Source organism: Sus scrofa, chromosome 2 (assembly GCF_054392235.1).
Source record: "Sus scrofa isolate SSC_HxYL_T2T_F1_AM1 chromosome 2, Sscrofa_HxYL_maternal_Yorkshire_Landrace_v2.0, whole genome shotgun sequence".
NCBI lineage: Eukaryota > Metazoa > Chordata > Mammalia > Artiodactyla > Suidae > Sus > Sus scrofa.
In genome coordinates this window covers 67,486,185-67,503,965 of record NC_139384.1, presented here as the reverse complement: position 1 = coordinate 67,503,965, position 17,781 = coordinate 67,486,185, and the positions used below count along the sequence as shown (strand labels likewise).

General features: G+C 58.0%; 2 protein-coding genes across 8 annotated transcripts; both read left to right on the top strand.

Annotated features, from left to right (window-relative positions):
• The first annotated feature begins 26 nt into the window (after positions 1-26).
• YJEFN3 (YjeF N-terminal domain containing 3) lies at positions 27-8,587 on the top strand. Of its 6 annotated transcripts, none has more exons than XM_003123556.6 (6): positions 27-143; positions 4,097-4,205; positions 6,243-6,353; positions 6,577-6,690; positions 6,771-6,921; positions 8,324-8,587. In XM_003123556.6, the coding sequence occupies exons 1-6, from the start codon at positions 85-87 to the stop codon at positions 8,527-8,529; spliced, it is 750 nt and encodes a 249-aa protein (XP_003123604.4). In that variant the 5' UTR covers positions 27-84; the 3' UTR covers positions 8,530-8,587. The 6 variants fall into 6 exon arrangements, with proteins under 6 accessions (XP_003123604.4, XP_084868405.1, XP_084868408.1 ...); XM_085012279.1 differs by having other exon boundaries at positions 6,771-6,930; XM_085012282.1 differs by having other exon boundaries at positions 6,771-6,940.
• A 354-nt stretch (positions 8,588-8,941) lies between these two features.
• Positions 8,942-17,531, top strand: CILP2 (cartilage intermediate layer protein 2). 2 transcript variants are annotated; one of them, XM_013987500.3, is made up of 8 exons: positions 8,942-9,275; positions 10,332-10,430; positions 11,290-11,562; positions 12,096-12,251; positions 13,511-13,576; positions 13,935-14,043; positions 14,214-14,371; positions 14,617-17,531. In XM_013987500.3, exons 1-8 carry the CDS (start codon positions 9,212-9,214, stop codon positions 16,950-16,952), a joined length of 3,261 nt encoding a protein of 1,086 aa, XP_013842954.1. In that variant the 5' UTR covers positions 8,942-9,211; the 3' UTR covers positions 16,953-17,531. The 2 variants fall into 2 exon arrangements, with proteins under 2 accessions (XP_013842954.1, XP_003123618.1); XM_003123570.5 differs by having other exon boundaries at positions 8,996-9,275; positions 13,298-13,576.
• Positions 17,532-17,781: the final 250 nt, after the last annotated feature.

The following is a 17,781-nucleotide window of genomic DNA, read 5'->3' as shown; positions in this document are numbered from 1 at the left end:
AGGGGACACCCACTCTGCCCAAGGATGCACTTAAGAGGCTGTGGCAGCCGTGGCCGTGCTGCGCAGCACCAGATCGCCTCCGCCATGAGCAGCGCCACTGGCCCGGACGTAGCGGAGGCACCTGAGGAGCGGCGTTTTCTCAGGTCAGTCGGGGAGAGGCCCTGGGGGGACCAGGGACTGTAGATCAGAGGCAGAGCTGTGGCTGAGATGAGGCGAGGAGAATCCTAGGCCCGTCCCACATTGCACTGGAAAGATTAAGCCTCTGAAGCCGCGTTGCCAGGGAAATGGCATCCGCAGCAGGCCCGCCCCTCATGAGTTATTCATCAGCACCACTGGTTGTTACCCCATCACCCCACAGCCCAAGGAGGGCCCACCTCCCCCTTTCCATCTTTCCAGGGACCCTCCAGATGTAGGTTTTTGTCCTACATCTGGGAAGAGCAGAGCTCTTTTTGCCCCTCAAATGCTCACACCTCACTTGGTAGTCCATCTGCTACTAACCCCTTTTCCAGAGAAGAAAACAGACCTGTGGAGGGAAGCTACTGGCTGAGCTGGGGCTAAGGCAGTTTTTAAATACGTGCGCCACTTGCCAGTGGGTTGATGAATTTGGGATCTGGAGCTGGCAGCTGTGGCTGTGCCTTTCACCTTGTCCTGAGTCGTCATCCTGTGTCCTCTAAGTCCTTATGACATGGGACCCCAAGCAGGGCAGTAGACCTCACTGTAAACCAGATCCAACAGCCTCTTGTGCGGCTACCTGCTCACTGTCCCCTCAGCCCTTCTTCTCCAGGCAGGTACTGTGTAGTTGACTGGCTGATGTCCAGACAAAGAAGCTTAGAGACCCAGTGCATGCTAGGCAGGAGGAAGAAAATGATCTAGAAGCTGGAGCTGTGACTTCATGTAGTGTGGGGGACAATGGGGCCTCAAACGCCAGCCAAGGAGCGATGGGGTGTTGTGTGGTAAGTAGCAGTGGAACTTGGAGAGAGGAGGCTGAGGTTGGAGACATAATGGGGAGCATTGTAGGTATGGTGAGGAATTTGAGTATTCTCTGAATTCTGAGAGTCCTTAAGAAGGTTTGGGATGGAATTCCCGTCATGGCACAGCGGAAACAAATCCAACTAGGAACCATGAGGTTGCGGGTTCAATCCCTGGCTTTACTCAGTGGGTTAAGGATTTGGCATTCCCATGAGCTGTGGTGTAAGTCAAAGATGTGGCTTGGATCTGCAACAGCTCTGATTAGACCCCTAGCTCTGATTAGACCCCTAGCCTCCATATGCCGTGAATGCAAAAAAGACAAAAAAAAAAAAAAAAAAAGAAGAAGAAGAAGGTTTGGGATGGCGGGGGGGTGGAGGGGCTGTGAAATCTGTTGTTCAAGTTTTCAAAGCCCCTGCAGCTCGTGTTGAGTTTAGGGGGCATGAGACTGGTAGGCAGCCAGGTGAGCAATGCTGGGTGGAGATTGGTGGGCAACCACGAGGGGGGAGAAGTGGATGGAGCTGAGAAAGCAGGGAGTGTCTGGCACAGGCTCCTTGGTCTCAGAGCTCAACCTCCAAACTGGCCCCTCCCAGAGCATTTTGAGAGTGTCAGGCCCAGTCCCCTTTGAAACCAGGTCACCTCAGCCCTTCTGGGGTTGGTGAAGAAAACCTGGGGCCTTGCAGCTCCTCTCATCTGGGGGCTAAGGTTGGGAGAAGCAAGGAGCAACCTCATGGAGTTCCCTTGTGCAAGGCACAGTGGGTTAGGGATCCAGCATTGTCACTGCTGTGGTGCTGGTTCAATCCCTGGCCCAGGAACTTGCACATACTGTAGGTATGGCCAAAAAAAAGAGGCACCCTCCCAAACTGAGCACTGCTTCCCAGTCCCACACCAGCTCTGTCCTATCCCCTCTCCTACCCAGAGCTGTTATTGCCCCCACCCCTGGGCTCCTAAGCCAGAACTGCCCTCCTGCCTGTGGAGTCCCAGTTATCACTCCAGTGACTAATTAGGCAGGAAGATAATGTTCCAATTGGAGGTCAAAGCTTTGGAACCGAGGAAAAGAAGGAATGGATGGTCCTCCCCCAGCCTCCTGTTAGGGCCGCAGAGTTGTCACAAGGTGGAGATGGAGGAACCAGCCACGCTCCTGGAGCACCTGCGATATTCTTTCCGGGAGATGGGTTGGTCTCCCCTGGGGCGCTCATTATCTGGCCCCACCATGAACTCTTTTTCCCTACCTGGTCCTTCGACCTCCTGCAACATCAGCCACAAATGAAGTGGGGTTTGAGTCTGGCTCTGCTTGCCGAGGTGACAAGGCATGTCACCTTGCCTTAAGCCTCCACCCGTGTGAGACCCCCAAAGTGTCTTTCTGACCAAGTTTTTCATCTTCAACCACTAACTTCTCTCTAGCCATACCAGCCTCTTTTTTGTCCCTTGAACCTGTCAAATTCATTTCTATCACAGGGCCTTGTGCCTCACCATTCTTGCCTGCTGGATTACCTCCCACAGTGCTCCAGCCCAGCTCCAACAGGAAGCCCCCCGACTCCCCTTCCCACAGCAGTCCTCCCTTCCCACCTCTGCCCGTCCTGCTTCCCGGCCTGGTCACACTGCAGAATTGACCAGATAGTTATGGTTTCCTACTCACAGGACTGAAAAAAGATACCCCAGTGGAGTTCCTGTTGTGGCGCAGTGGTTAATGAATCCAAATGGGAACCATGAGGTTGCGGGTTCAATCCCTGGCCTCGCTCAGTGGGTTAAGGATCCGGTGTTGCCATGAGCTGTGGAGTAGGTCGCAGATGCAGCTCGGACCCCACATTGCTGTGGCTCTGGCATAGGCCAGTGGCTACAGTTCTGATTAGACCCCTAGCCTGGGAACCTCCATATACCGCAGATAGTGGCCCTAGAAAAGGCAAAAAGACCAAAAAAAAAAAAAAGTTACCCCAAGATTTACCCCAACAACACTCTGCCGTCTGTACGTCTGCCTCTGCTTCTATACCCCAAACATGGCTCTGGAGACAGACACCAAGGATGGAAAGCTCAGTTTTCCAGCTTGCTTCCTGCATGCCTCTGGGTAAACCATTTTGCTTCTCTGAGTGGTTGTATGTTCTTCCAACTCTTCTGAGCCTAGACCTTAGTATTCGTATTATTATTATTACACTCTGCAGTGTTGGGCTGGAGCAGATGCCCTTTCCCAGCTTGAAGGGGTCCTTCTAGGGGAAACTGGCATCAGGGTTTAGACCCTGCCCAGCTGCTCCAACCCAATTCTAGAATGAAGGACATCTGATCCTCAATGCCAGCTCTTCCTCTCTGTTGCCGCCAAGGCTCTGCAGCCTGTTCTTGGAAGAGCCCAACATTCAGTTTAATGCTCTGCCATCTTAAAAGTCTTAATAATTATTGATAAAGGGGCCCCACATTTAATTTTTGAGGCACCGAGCCTCAAAAATTATCAGCCTGTCCTGCATTTACTTTTGCAAAGGAGGAAGCAAGGCTCAGAGAGATGAGACGGACCTCAGTCCCTCAGCAAGTTGGTGACAGAGCTTCATCTCAAGCAAGTTGGCTCTGTCTCTCTGGCCACAATTATTTAAATTTTATCACTGTCCCTAAAGAGAGGTCATCAATGAGTCTCATAGCTGTGGGCCCCACATCCCACCTCCCCAAACTCCTGTAGCCTTCAAAACCCACCTCTCCCAGGCACCCCCGTCCAGTTTGGACCCCTCTGCTCAATGGTTTCCTTTGTCTGAAGTCTATGCATCACCCCCATCAACTAAGTCCTTCATGCTCCATTCCCCTTTCTGGTTTCCTCCTGCCTTGCGGGCTGGGAGCGTCTGGGTCATGCTAGATCTTCCATGCTTTGGGGGCAACAGAACCAACCTGCACTGCCATGTGCTTCTTCTACCAGCAGAGGGCTCCTGCACCCCAGGCTTGTGTTCAAAACTCCTGCTGCCCGGCAGGCTTTCTTTCAGCTGAGTGCCAGAGGTTTGGGGAAAGTGAGGGAGGGTCTATGGCTCTGAGCACAGAGGTGGGGGGTGGCATCAGGACCTGGCTCCAGAACAGGGGTGGCACACTTCTGGCTCCGAGACTCTGTCTCTTAAGTCTTTCTGTCTCTCTGAGCTTCTCTCCCCATTCTGACCCCCAGCACCGCAGAGGCAGCTGCCCTGGAGCGGGAGCTGCTGGAAGATTATCGCTTTGGGCGGCAGCAGCTGGTGGAGTGGTGTGGCCATGCTAGTGCTGTGGCTGTGACCAAGGTACCTGACCCCTGATCCTCAACCTTGACCCCAACTGGAAGGTCAGCCCACCAGAGCAGAGGATTTAGCTGCATGACCCCCCATGACCAGGATAGTCATTTCTGCTTTAAGAAGCCCCTCTGCTTGGGGCTACTCCAGTCCATCACTCAGATGGGTAAACTGAGGTCTGGAGAGGATCATCACTGGCCCAGGCCAGGGTGTCAGTAAACGTCAGGACAGAAATGAGGGCCCCCAGAGACCTGGAGGCTACCGCAGAGATGAGTCTGGGGCCCTTGAGGTGCAGACATGACTGCCTGCCTCTGCCACCTCCTGGGTCTTGGGCACAGGGGACATCAGCTTCTGAAGTCGGCACGTCCAAATGACTCCCTCCCACGGGTAGGGGAACCAAGACCCAGGAGTGGGCAGCGGGTCTTCACAGGGCCCCGGGGGTTGGAAGTAGATCTATGTCCAGCTCTGGGGCAAACCCCTAGGTCTTGAGCAAGGTGCCTGCAAAAGACTCGAGTAATAACAACGACAAGGCCACTATCCAATGCCTTGCACCATGTTGCCAAACCACCCTGGCTTGACTTTTCCTCCTCTGAAGAAAGGGTAATAAACTGACACCAATGAATAAACACAAATGACTTAGAAAAGTGACTGATCGAGCCGGGGCTCCAGCATGTAACCCTGTCCCTCTTCCTCCCCTTCTTTTTCTTATTACCACTGTATACTTTTTTAAAAACTCAGTATCTTTATGTGGACTCATTTTTTTTTTAACTCACACATTCCTATTTCCAAGTGAAATATATCCTGAGGAGAAGAAAAGGATGACATTCAAAGCCACAAAAGAAAACCCGGTGTAGTAAACTCATGCCTGGTTTTGCATTGAAAGCTCTGTGTCTGTCCAGAGGCCTCTCGGTCCCAGCCAGCTGGATGTTGTCACTCTCCCTGACTTGGTCACGGGTCTGGGCATGGCGTGATGGGTCATAGGCATGATCATGGTGGGTCCAGACCCTGCTGAGACTTTGGGGAGGAGACTCAAAAAGGAAATAGCTTTCCCTCCATGTGGTTGGAGTTTAGAGAGCCACTGTTGCTCCCATTTGATAGAAGCAAACTGTGACTGGGGGAGGAAAGGGAGCTGAAGCCACAGAGTCAGAGTAGGGCTGAGACTTTTTTTTTTTTTTTTTTTTTTTTTTTTTTTTGTCTTTTCTAGGGCCGAACCTGTGACATATGGAGGTTCCCAGGCTAGGGGTCGAATCAGAGCTGTGGCCACCTGCCTACGCCACAGCCACAGAAGCTTGGGATCCGAGCCGCGTTTGTGACCTACACCACAGCTCACGGCAACGCCAGATCCCTAACCCACTGAGCAAGGCCAGGGATCGAACCCACAACCTCATGGTTCCTAATCAGATTAGTTAACCACTGAGCCACGATGGGAACTCCAGGGCTGAGACTCTTAAAGAGAGCGATACACAGGCCCACAGAGACACAGAAAATATGAGAAATAGAGATCGAGAGAGAGACAGAGGGCAAAGACAGACTGAGAGAAACAGATGGGGAGAGACATAGTCTGAGAGATACAGAGATAGAAGGGAGGGGAAGATGGAGGCTGATGGAGAGGGATGGCTGGAAAGAGACAGGGCATGGTGAGTTGGAAAAACACCCCCCTCCCCAGCCCCCCCCACACACACTTTGGGGCCTCCAGGAGGGATGGAAGCCTGGAAACATGGGCGGGGGAGGGGCAGCCACTGCAGTGGAAAAAGGTGGAAGAATGTCTGCAGCTCAGGCCGAGAATAAACAAACCGCACTCCGGGCGCCGGTGGTGGCTGGAGGCACGTTTCTGCTCTGGCTTGGCAGAGCCTGAGGCAAGGACTCTGCCTCTCCAGCAAGGAAACTGAGGCCCCCCAGGGGCCCCATGCCTCTCCCAGAATGCGTCTCCTCCTGTCCTCTGGCCCCCAGGCCTAAACCCTAGCCCTTCCTCCACTTGGGCCTCAGTTTCCCCACTAGAGCAAGGAGGAGTTTGAGCCCCATGCCTTTGCTTTTGCTGTGCCCTGCCAGGTGTTCCCTTTGCTGGCTCTTTCCCGGAAGCAGAGGACAGTGCTGGTCGTGTGCGGCCCGGAGCAGAATGGGGCAGTGGGGCTGGTCTGTGCCCGGCACCTGCGGGTGTTCGTGAGTAGCAAGGATCTCCTCAGCCTCCCAGTGTTACACTCCAGCCCTGCAGAAATCACTTCCTCCTCTTGTTAGTGTCCCGGGGGAAGGTTAAGGCATGTCAGATTACAGAACATCCCCGGTGCTTGCTCCACTGCCTGGGACCCAGATCTGGGGTCAGAGGCCCAGTGGAGAGCTTGGAAGGCACCCCCACCCAGTGCCGACCCCTTCCCACTCTCCACAGGAATATGAACCAACCATCTTCTACCCCACACGCTCACTGGACCCACTGCATCGGGACCTGACTATCCAGTGTGAGAAGATGGACATCCCCTTCCTGTCCTATCTGCCCACAGAGGTCAGCCTGGGTGGCACCTGAGGGGGGCAATGGAGGACAGGGCCTCAAGGCCACCCTCTGACCCTTGTGTGTCCTCCCAGGTTCAGCTCATCAACGATGCCTACAGGCTGGTGGTGGATGCTGTGCTGGGCCCCAGTGTGGAGCCTAGCGAGGTTGGGGGCCCCTGCACACGTGCGCTGGCCACGCTCAAGCTACTGTCCATCCCCCTTGTGAGCCTGGACATTCCCTCAGGCATGCCAGGTGGAGGGGGGTGCGTCAAGACCTGGGGGGCTTGGGTGGAGGCCACCTGTACCCTGGCTTCTTGAGGTCCCAGTCTGTCTGCCACCCCGAGCCTCAGTTTCCCCAGCATGGATGGATCCTGCACTCTGGGTGTGGCTGAGGGTCATACCCATCCTTTGGATGGGGAAAGACCCAGGCTGGTGCCCTGATGACCCTGGGTCCCCTCCCCCTCACACCTCACATCGTGCCTGCTGCCCACCCTGGCTCAGTCGCCAGGGCAGACGTGAGCTCACTCAGCAAAGCCTCGCCCATCCTGGCCGCCGCCCCATGCCTGTTGGAGCCATTAGGCAACGGGCAGACGGAACAAACAGCTTCTGGCCAGCCGGACCCTCCACGGGGGTGGCCAGACTCAGGGGACTTCCGCTGGCCTACAAGACCCCAGGGTCTTATCAGCAGGATGCCACAGAGCTGGGGTGGTGGGCTAAGGGAGGAGGTGGGCTGCTTGGTCAGAGCAGGGAGGCTTCGGGCTCACATCAGAATGGATAGCACAAGGCAGAGAGGGTCACCCTGTTAGGTCAGAAGAGGTTATTAGGGGCTCTAGTCTGAGAGTGGAGGCTAGGGTCAGAGAAGGAAGGCTTAAAGTCAGAGGGAGGCTTTTAGTTACTGGCTCCAGACAGGTCAGAGGCAGGCGAGAAGGCAAAGTCCCTAGTCTGAAGGTGGAGGCTCATCTGAGAGGTGGCAGAGGCTGCAGCCCAGTGAGGGAGGGGCAGGGCTGTGCCAAATCAAAAGGCAAGATCTAGTCTAACGATGAAGGCAGGGATGTCAGGTCAGAGGGAAGAGCCTCTAGGCAGAGGGAGGAGGATAGATGCTCAGTTTGGGAGGAGAGGAGAATGTGTCCTGACAGAGGCAAGAACCTGGGGCAAAGAGACAAGTCTGGTGTGGGAGGCTTGCCTCAGTAGTCTGTCCTCAAGTAGAAAGTGGGGATCTGTCAGAGGGAGGAGGCTGGCTTGGAAGCCTGTGTGGAAAGAGACTCCCATCTAAGTGTGTGTGTGGGGGGGCCTCAGGATTGATAGGGAGGGAGGGATGGGGTCAGAAGGCAGAGGCATAGGTCTATTGGGAAAGGGCAACAGGTGGAAATGATATAGTCTGAAGGTAGAGGCTGAGTCAAGGAGAAGGAAGACTGGGCAGAGGCTCTGGTCAGAGGAGGAGGGAAACATCTCCAAAGAAGGGCAGAAACTGGTCTGAAGGCAGAGGCTCAGTTCTATGGGGAGGCAGGTCTGACCAAGACTCATGTCAGAGCAGAGGCTGTGCCTGAAGGAGAAGGGGAAGTGGGCAGTGGGATGGGAGTACTCTTGTCTGACAGAGAGTAGCCCTCCCAGCTCCTGATGCCTGGCTCCCATCCTTCCTCTCTCAGGCTGGGACCCAGAGACCGGCGGCGACTCTGAGGACGGGCTACGGCCCGACGTGCTGGTATCCCTGGCGGCGCCCAAGCGCTGCGCCGGCCGCTTCTCCGGGCGCCACCACTTCGTGGCCGGCCGGTTCGTGCCCGACGACGTGCGCCGAAAGTTCGCTCTGTGCCTGCCAGGATACACAGGCACCGAATGCATCGCGGCGCTTTGAAAGCCACCCTCGCCTACACGGCTTGGGACTGCGCCAATAAACAGACGTACTGCCACCACCTCGCCTGGGCCTCCTGTGTGTGCAGGGTCTGCCTTGGGGGTGGGCGACCTCTGCGAGGAACTTCCCACCGGCCCCCTGGTGGCCCGAGGCGGGAGGGATGGAGGGTAGACATAAAACGGGACTTCCCGCTGGCCTCCGAGAAAACTCGAGCCAGAAGATTGGAGGGTGATTAAGGGTGGGATTTTCAACCGGCTCGGCGTGGCCTAAAGCCAACAGAATCAAAGTTAGACACGATAGAGGGTTTCTAGCTGCCTAAAGGGCGGCCTGAAGCGCAAAGATTCCGACAGCACCAGGCTCAATTCCAAGAGGCACTTCCCCAGGCAGCTTGGGATCCAACGTGGAGAATGGAGGGGGGGACTTCAAGCCGGCGACTAGGGGACGCAGGCCAGCCTGAGGGCGGAGGTACGGCCGGACGCACCGAGGGGGGCAGCCCAGAGAGGTTGTCTGAGCACCGGTCACCTCGGGCCAGGGAGCTTTGCTTGGACGGGGCGTGGCCTGGACGGGGCGTGGCCTGCGGCCGCGTCCCTCCCCCATCCTCAGCCCCAGTGGCTGCCAGACCCGCGGGAGTCCGACCAGAGTGCGCAGCGGAGCCGGGACCCTCCCTCCAACTTTCGGACCGGCCATGGCGTCACTGCCGACACTGCTCTGCCTCTGTGTCGCCGCCGCACACCTGGCGGGGGCCCGAGGTGAGGCGCCCCCAAACTCCAGCCCAGCTCCCTAAGCGTCCGAACTTCTGGCAGAGGGCCTGGCACGCAGCCGCGTCTGGAGACAGAACCAAGGGACCCATTCTCTTCCTCAGGCCTGCAACCCCTTTGCCAGTCCTGGGGGGGTGGTGGGTGGAGTGAGGGGGCAAGGGAGAGGCAGAGCTCCAGGACCACCTGGGGCAGGAGCAGACCTCATTTGCTCTGGAGCTCCATTCTTCCAAGGGATGATAGGGGTGCCCCAAATGTAGATATGAACTTCAGGTTCTTCTGGATTCTTAGGACTGCGGGGTACCTGTCTCGGCCACAGCGTTTGAACCCTGAATAATCCAGTCCTAGCCCCAGGATGAAGGGGTCAGAGCTGTCCCCTCTCACCTAACGCCTTCTCTCTTCCACACCCACCCAACCACACTCACACACACCCCATTCAGGAAAGAAATTCCCATCTCTGGAACACTCAGTGGAGTGGGGGGACTGGGCCCATTTCTCAGATGAGGAGAATGAGACTCCAAGAGAGAAGGGACTTGCCAGTGGTCATTGCCCAACTTGGCTATCTCAGACAACTTGAGGCCAGAGAAGCCAGGCTAGATTCCAAGGATTTCCCTTTGGCAGCTTGGATCCCAAACACAGGGATGCAAGGTAGACTGAGGGAGGGACTTCTAGCCAGCAAACAGATAAAGGGGAATTCAGATCAACATGAGGGCAGGGGCACAGCCAACTGAACTCATTTCATGACCACTGAATACAGTCAGTGGGAGTTCTACTCTAGGGAAGCAGAGCGCACACAGACTTCCCAAATCTATGGAGCCAGGACAGTGTCAGAGTGGGGCATGGGGCTGTGAAAGATTAGGGTGTGTGTGTGTGTTAGGGGGGAGTCATAGGGAGGCTTCCTGGAGAAGAAGGTGCTGCTGTTCTTGGGCTCAGCCAGAGCTGGATTCTGGCTTCTCCCCAGTGAATGGGGGAAGATTGTTGCAGTACCTTGCAAAACAGGAGTTCACAGAGGTCCCTATCAAGATGCTTCCTCCTTCCCCCCTTCCTCAGGCACAACCACCCCTGAGGAGCCCACAGCAACTGCATGGGACCTTGAAGGTCCATCACTGCGCCCTGGCCAGCCATCACCAGCCCTGGAAGATTGGGAAGGTGAGTTAGCTTAGGTCTGAGTCTGGGTTCTGCTGTGGACTCTCTGTGAGCTCTGGCTGGTGCAGTGATGAGAGGAGGGGCCACAAGCTGTGTGAAGAACCTAGGATGGACCTGGTTCCTGGGCATGGCAGGCCCTGGAATTGGAGCCCTAAGAGGTCTAAGTTTTAGGAGCAGAGAAGTGAGATCCCAGGCTATATATCAGGGAGGAAACCAGGGTGGATTGGCGGGGAGGGGGGGGACGACAAACAGCCCAGTTCAGGCAAGGAAGCAGGAGTTCTGGAACCCGAGTCTCTAGCTTCCTGACTAGGAAGGTTCTATTTGACTTGCTCCTGACTCAGAAAAAGAGCGACCACCCCCTGGGGCGTTGATGGAGGCAGACGCTAACCTGTGGGAGGCCAGGACATGTTCTGGCTTCTGTGGAACAGAGGTTGCCTGATGGGTTCAGCTGGGTGATGAGCAAGGTCAGGAAGGGTTGGTCTTAGCCCTGGCTCTTCCTGCTGCCTTATATCTCCTCAAACCTCAGGGGTTCTGAATCCTGAGGGTGAGGGCTGTTGAGACAGTGGCAAGGTCTCAGCATGCACTCATGGGTCAGCTCAGGTACTGAGCAGCAGAACTAGGGACGGTGCAAGAGGTATCCAACCTCCCTTGATCCCTTTACAGCTCCTTCTGCCCTGAGGGCTCTGGATCGGGGCTGGTTGGGCTAGCCCCTGCACTTTTGGGGGGAGGGGGACCCGCTTAAACAGCAGGTACGGCCCTTACCACGCAGATGGGGGTGGTCAGGAGGCAACCCCGGCCCCTGCATGCACAGATGGGGCCCGACCGGCTACGGCCCGGGTCCCAGAGAATGCGGTGCCTGCAGAGGCCAGCGAGTGGACGTCCTGGTTCAACGTGGATCACCCGGGCGGCGACGGTGACTTTGAGAGCCTGGCCGCGATCCGCTTTTATTACGGGCCGGCGCGCGTGTGCCCGCGGCCGCTGGCGCTGGAGGCGCGCACCACGGACTGGGCCCTGCCATCAGACGTCGGCGAGCGAGTACACTTGAACCCCACGCGCGGTTTCTGGTGCCTCAACCGCGAGCAGCCCCGCGGCCGCCGCTGCTCCAACTACCACGTGCGCTTCCGTTGCCCGCTCGGTGAGGGCGGGGCTGAGGGGGCGGCGGGGACCGGTCGAAGGTGGTTGAGGCCAGAAGGGATGGTGCTGGGTATCCGGCAAGGCCGTATAGATGTGGGCGTGGCCGGGAAGAGGCGGGGCCCTTTAGGAACAAGGCCCCAGGAGAGGGCGGGACCGACAGAGGAGGGGCTTTGGGAAGTTAGGGGTCTGGAAGGGTCCCCCAGGAACGTACCTCCCTCTCGCTGCCCTCATTTGCTCACCTATAACTGCTCTGTTCTGTGGGGGCGTGTTTTGAGTCCCAGAGGTGTGTGAGACCCTGGGAGAACAGCTAGGCTTATTTTGGCGGGGGCGGAGCGGTACCCCAACTGCGCCTTCGACCTGTGCCCTTGGGGAAGCACTGATGCAGGCAATGGGCAGGACTTCTCTCTATATTACCTGCCTTCGGATGCCCAAGATGGGAGCCTCCTCCAATCCCACATTGTCACCAGATTTCCAGGAGGTGCAATTCCTGGGGTGGGCGGTCACCTGATGCCCCCATCCCTGCCCTCTCCGCAGAGGCCACGTGGGGCGCATGGGGCCCTTGGGGTCCCTGTTCGGGAAGCTGCGGGCCAGGCCGTCGCTTGCGCCGCCGCCGCTGCCCAAGCTCCGCTGGAGATGCATGTCCCGGGCGTCCCTTGGAGGCGCAGAAGTGTATAAGGTCTCCATGTCCAGGTAGGAGGGGCGGGGCCTGGAGGAGATAGTTGGGTTAGAGGCAGGGACTGGGTGTAGGGGTGGGGCAGTATCTAGAGGGGCTGGTTGGGGTGGAGCCTAATGGGAGAGTGAGGAGGCGGGGCCTGGTTGTAGGGGCGGAGCCTGGAGGGCCAGAATTTGGACCACATGGAGATTGGCTTTTCCTTCCCTTCTGGGCCCCTGAGGAACATTGGTAAATGTGTACATCTGGATCGGTGGACGCCGTTGGGATCATGTTCAGGCGCGGGCAGATCTAAGGAGGTGCTTTCTCTGTGTGTATGGCGGAGTGTGCGGATGCTCCGGCCGACGTGGACACACTGAAGCTGGCTTATGCACACAGGGTGCACACAGGCGTGGCATTCGCAGGCTCCGCCTGTCCCCCACGCCCACGCTGACACGCGCTCACACCCTGGCAGACACGATGCCCAGGCCCTCCCAGGGCCGGACACCAGGCCAGCCAGGAGGCGACTGGAAATTCCAATCAGGTCTGGCCTCCACAAACACGGTCTGGAGTCTGCCTCAGCAGAGCCTGCGGCAGGGTGGGGGAGCACGGTGGCCAATGGGGTGGTGGGGTCCCCACCCTACCCTGCTTGGCTCGGCCTTCTCCGTGCCTCTGCCCTGAATTTCCAGTGGAATTTTCCATTTTATGGAGAAACCACAGGATTGGGACGAGCGGGAGATGTTCTGGGCCCAAGACTCAGCCCCTCGCTGGGCCCCCAGCCCCTGCCTGAACATTTTCTCTTGCACTAGAAGGAGTCTCTCTGTTCTGTGAGAGTCACCACTTTTGTTCCCTCCTCCAGGGCATCTTCCTCACACTAGGACCCCAAGTCCCACCCCTTGGCCCAGGCTTGACCATTCAACCCAAGGTCCCCCTCATACTAGGGGCAGCTCCAAGCAGATCCATGCTGAGGACTCTGAGGCGGACAAGGCCAGGAGGGTGTCTAGGTACCTTTGTTGAGTGACAGGAAAGCCCTCCCCAGGAGGGGGTCAAGAGTGTCCTTTGCCTTCCTGTGTCCTCCCCTGCCCAGGGTGCAGCCTCAACATTTGTGGGTGCCCTGACCACATCCTCCTGGGCTCAGTGGTCACCCCAACTGGGCGTCCACTGCCAGGAGCCAGGGTCTCCCTGAGAGACTGGCCTGGCACTGTGGCCACTAGCAATGCCCATGGAACATTCCGGATGCCTGGAGTCTGTGCCAGCAGCCGAGTCAACGTCAGTGCCCAAATGGATGGCTTCTCTGCAGGCATGGCCCAGGCCCAGGCCAACAGCTCCATATCTGCTGTGGTCACTGTTGTCCTTAAGAAGTTGGGTAAGTGCCTCGAGTCAAGAAAGATGAGGGGGCTGAGGAACTGGGGAGGGCATTCTGGATGACACCAAGCACCCGGAATGATGTGATGGCGAGTGAGATCATTGGAGAAAGAAGTAAGTCATTGGAGAAGATGCGAGGTGAGACGTGGAGTTGCAAAGGGAAGCATTAAGATTAAGCATTAAGGGCATAATTCCAGCAGATTTGGGGTGAACTTGGGTAGGGGGCGGGCCAACAGAAAATGCTCATGTGAAAAAAGGCGTCACTGTAAGGGAAAGGATGGGGCCCTGCTCTTAGGAAGGATCATTGAGAGAAGCTGGAATGGGGGCAGGGCCCTGAACGTTACTGCCTTTGCCCCCAGAAAAGCCCTACCTGGTGAAGCAACCTGAGTCCCGAGTTCGAGAGGCTGGCCAGAATGTGACCTTCTGCTGCAAAGCCTCAGGCACCCCCATACCCAAGAAATACTCCTGGTGAGTGGCTTGCCCCCTGCTCAAGGGTCTCGTGCACAGCTTTGGGGTTGCAATGGGCTTCCTGTGATACGTGCTGCTTTGCAACCTCCCTATGCTGCATGCAGGGTGGGGCAGATGCAGCCTCTCCCCCGTGCCAAGGGCACCCATGGTGTTGCTCATCCTCCACCCAGGTTCCACAATGGGACCTTGCTGGACAGGCGAACACATAGGTACGGGGCCCACCTGGAGTTGCATGGGCTTCACCCAGACCAGGCAGGCACCTATCACTGCAAAGCATGGAATGATGCAGGGGCTGTGCGCTCGGGCACTGCCCGGCTCACCGTGCTTGGTGAGTATCCTCAATAACTGCCCTCCAACCCTGAGCAAGCCCTGATATCAAACTGAGCCCCAATTCCAGCTAAAACTCAACCTCAGAGGGCACCCCAACTTCGGACTGATCTCTGACCTTACTCAGTCCCATCCTAGGCCTCCACAGCCCCCTGGTTGAGCCTCTGACCCTAATCCAGGCCCCCAACCTTGGCTTTGATGGAGCTCTCTCCCTTACCCAGATCTGGCTGACTTCTTGCTCCACAGCCCCAGGTCAGCCAGCCTGTGACCCCCAGCCCCGAGAACACCTAATCAAGCTTCCAGATGACTGCAGTCAGCCGGGCAGTGGCCCCACCTACCTGGATGTAGGCCTCTGCCCTGACACCCTCTGCCCCAGTGCCACAGGCTCGAGCCCCCGGTGTGGGGATGCAGGCTCCCGCTGCTGCTCTGTCCGCCGCTTGGAGAGCCGGAAGATCCGTTGCTCTGGCTACAACCTCCCAGTTAAGATAGTGGCTGAATGTGGCTGCCAGAAATGTCTGCCCCGTCGGGGGCTGATCCGGGGACGTGTGGTGGCCGCTGACTCTGGCGAGCCCTTGCGCTTCGCCCGGATTCTGCTGGGCCGGGAACCCATTGGCTTCACATCCTACCAGGGTGACTTCACCCTCGAGGTGGCACCTTCTACTCAGCGGCTGGTAATTACTTTCGTGGACACCAGCGGCCAGTTTGTGGACACTGTCAGAGTCCTGCCTTTTGACCCTCGAGGTGCAGGCGTGTACCACGAGGTCAAGGCTATGCGCAAGAAAGCCCCTGTCATCTTAGATGCCAGCCAGAGCAACACCATACCTCTCGGAGAGCTGGAAGATGAGGCCCCCTTAGGCGAGCTGGTCATCCCGCCAGGCGCCATCCGCAGAGCCGATGGTGAACCCTATGTGGGGTCTGTGGAGGCCCGGGTGACATTTGTGGACCCCCGAGATCTCACCTCGGCGGCTGCTGCCCCCAGTGACCTGCGCTTCGTGGACAGTGACGGGGAGTTGGCTCCACTGCGCACCTACGGCATGTTTTCGGTGGACCTCCGGGCCCCCGACTCCACAGAGCAGCTGCAGACTGGGCCGGTGGCCGTGCGTGTGGCTGCCAGCCAGATCCGAATGGCTGGCCACGTGGAGGCCCTGAAGCTGTGGTCGCTGAACCCTGACACGGGCTTGTGGGAAGAAGAGAGCGGCTTCCAGCGTGAGAGGTCGGCGGCCCAGCGGGTCCGTCGGGAGGAGCGGGTCTTCCTGGTCGGCAACGTGGAGATCCGAGAACGGCGTCTGTTCAACCTAGACGTGCCTGAGCGCCGCCGCTGCTTCGTGAAGGTGCGAGCCTACGCCAACGACAAGTTTACGCCCAATGAGCAGGTGGAGGGCGTGGTGGTCACACTTGTCAACCTGGAGCCCGCCCCAGGCTTCTCCGCCAATCCCCGCGCCTGGGGCCGCTTTGACAGTGCTGTCACTGGCCCCAATGGTGCCTGCCTCCCGGCCTTCTGCGACACAGACCGGCCGGACGCCTACACTGCCCTGGTTACCGCTACCTTGGGCGGGGAGGAGCTGGAGCCCGCCACGTCCAGGCCACGCCCCCTTCCGGCCACCGTGGGCGTGGCCCAGCCCTACTTGGACAAGCTCGGTTATCGCAGAACTGACCACGATGACCCCTCTCTCAAACGCAATGGCTTCCGCATCAACCTCGCCAAACCTAGATCTGGCGACCCGGACGAGGCCAACGGCCCCGTGTACCCGTGGCGCAACCTACGAGAGTGCCAGGAGGCCCCAGTGACCGCCAACCACTTCCGCTTCGCTCGCGTGGAGGCGGACAAGTACGAGTACAACGTGGTCCCCTTCCGCGAGGGTGTTCCGGCCTCCTGGACTGGAGATCTCTTGGCCTGGTGGCCCAATCCGCAGGAGTTCCGGGCCTGCTTTCTCAAGGTGAAGATCCAGGGCCCCCAGGAGTACATGGTCCGCTCCCACAATGCGGGCGGCAGCCACCCGCGGACTCAGGGCCAGCTCTATGGGCTGCGGGATGCCCGCAGTGTCCGAGACCCCGAGCGCCCTAGCATGTCTGCTGCCTGCGTGGAGTTCAAGTGCGGAGGGATGCTGTTCGACCAGCGTCAGGTGGACAGGACGCTGGTGACCATAATGCCCCAGGGCAGCTGCCGGCGTGTGGCGGTCAACGGGCTCCTGCAGGATTACTTGACCCGGCACCCCCCACCTGCACCAGCTGATGACCTGGCTGCCTTCTCCATGCTGGCCCCGCTGGACCCTCTGGGTCACAACTATGGTGTCTATACGGTCACTGACCAGAGCCCAAGGCTGGCCAAGGAAATCGCCATTGGCCGCTGCTTTGATGGCTCCTCTGACGGCTTCTCCAGGGAGATGAAGGCCGATGCTGGCACAGCCGTCACCTTTCAGTGCCGGGAGCCAGCAGCGGGCCGGCCTAGCCTCTTCCAGAGGCTACTGGAGTCCCCATCGACAGCGCTTGGTGACATCCGCAGGGAGATGGGTGAGGTGGCCCGGGCACAGGCCCGAGCCTCTGTCCCCCTCCGCACCCGCCGGGGCAGGGCCCGGCAGTGACCTGGGCCCCAGCCTTGCTCTTCTGCCTTGCTCTAGACTCCTTTGTCCTTGGGAAGTCTCACCAATGCCCCCCCCTTCTCCAGATGTTCACTCTCTCTTCAGGTATCTGGGCACCCTGCTCCCCTGCCCAGAGTTGAGTCAGGTCAGATGGTGGAAATGCCAGGCAGATGATCATTGTTGTATGACCTGAAGTGGAGTTTGTCCTGACTGTGGGAGCCAGCGTCCTGGGGGCAGGCAAACGACTGAGGCCCCCAGGGAATCCTTCCCAGCTCACCTGCCAGCTCTGATTTCATGTGTTTTGACCCTGATTTCAGATAGTCTACTCCTTTAGATTTCTCTGCCTAGCTGGGCACTTTACTGGGCCCTCTACCCTGAGCTTTGTTCTTGGGGTTATTTATTGAAACACAGGCCGCAAGGCTGGTCGCTGGTGTGAGTCAGGGGTATAGACGTGGCCCATTGAAGGTCTGGGGAAGAGGCTTCTTGGCTCTGGGGCTGGAGGGCACAGTTCTTACATGTTTGGTGCTTGGAGGTTCCCCAGGGGGTCAGGGCAGGGAATCAATTAAAGATGCTTCATTTCCATTTCATGGTGTCAGTCTTGGGGAGAGAAGGAGGGAGGCTGGGGTTCCTGGATCCAGCTGCACCTTGGCTGGCATGAACAGGCCAGAAGCACACACGGACATTGGTGTGTAAGCAACTTGGAGGCCCCCCCCCCCCCATGAGGCTCCTGACACTCCTCAGGCAGGCATGTGGACCCCAGCCAACGCCCACAGAAGTGTGTCTGTGACACGTGTGTGTGGAGCCGACTCATGAGCGGCCCTGACTGCTGAAC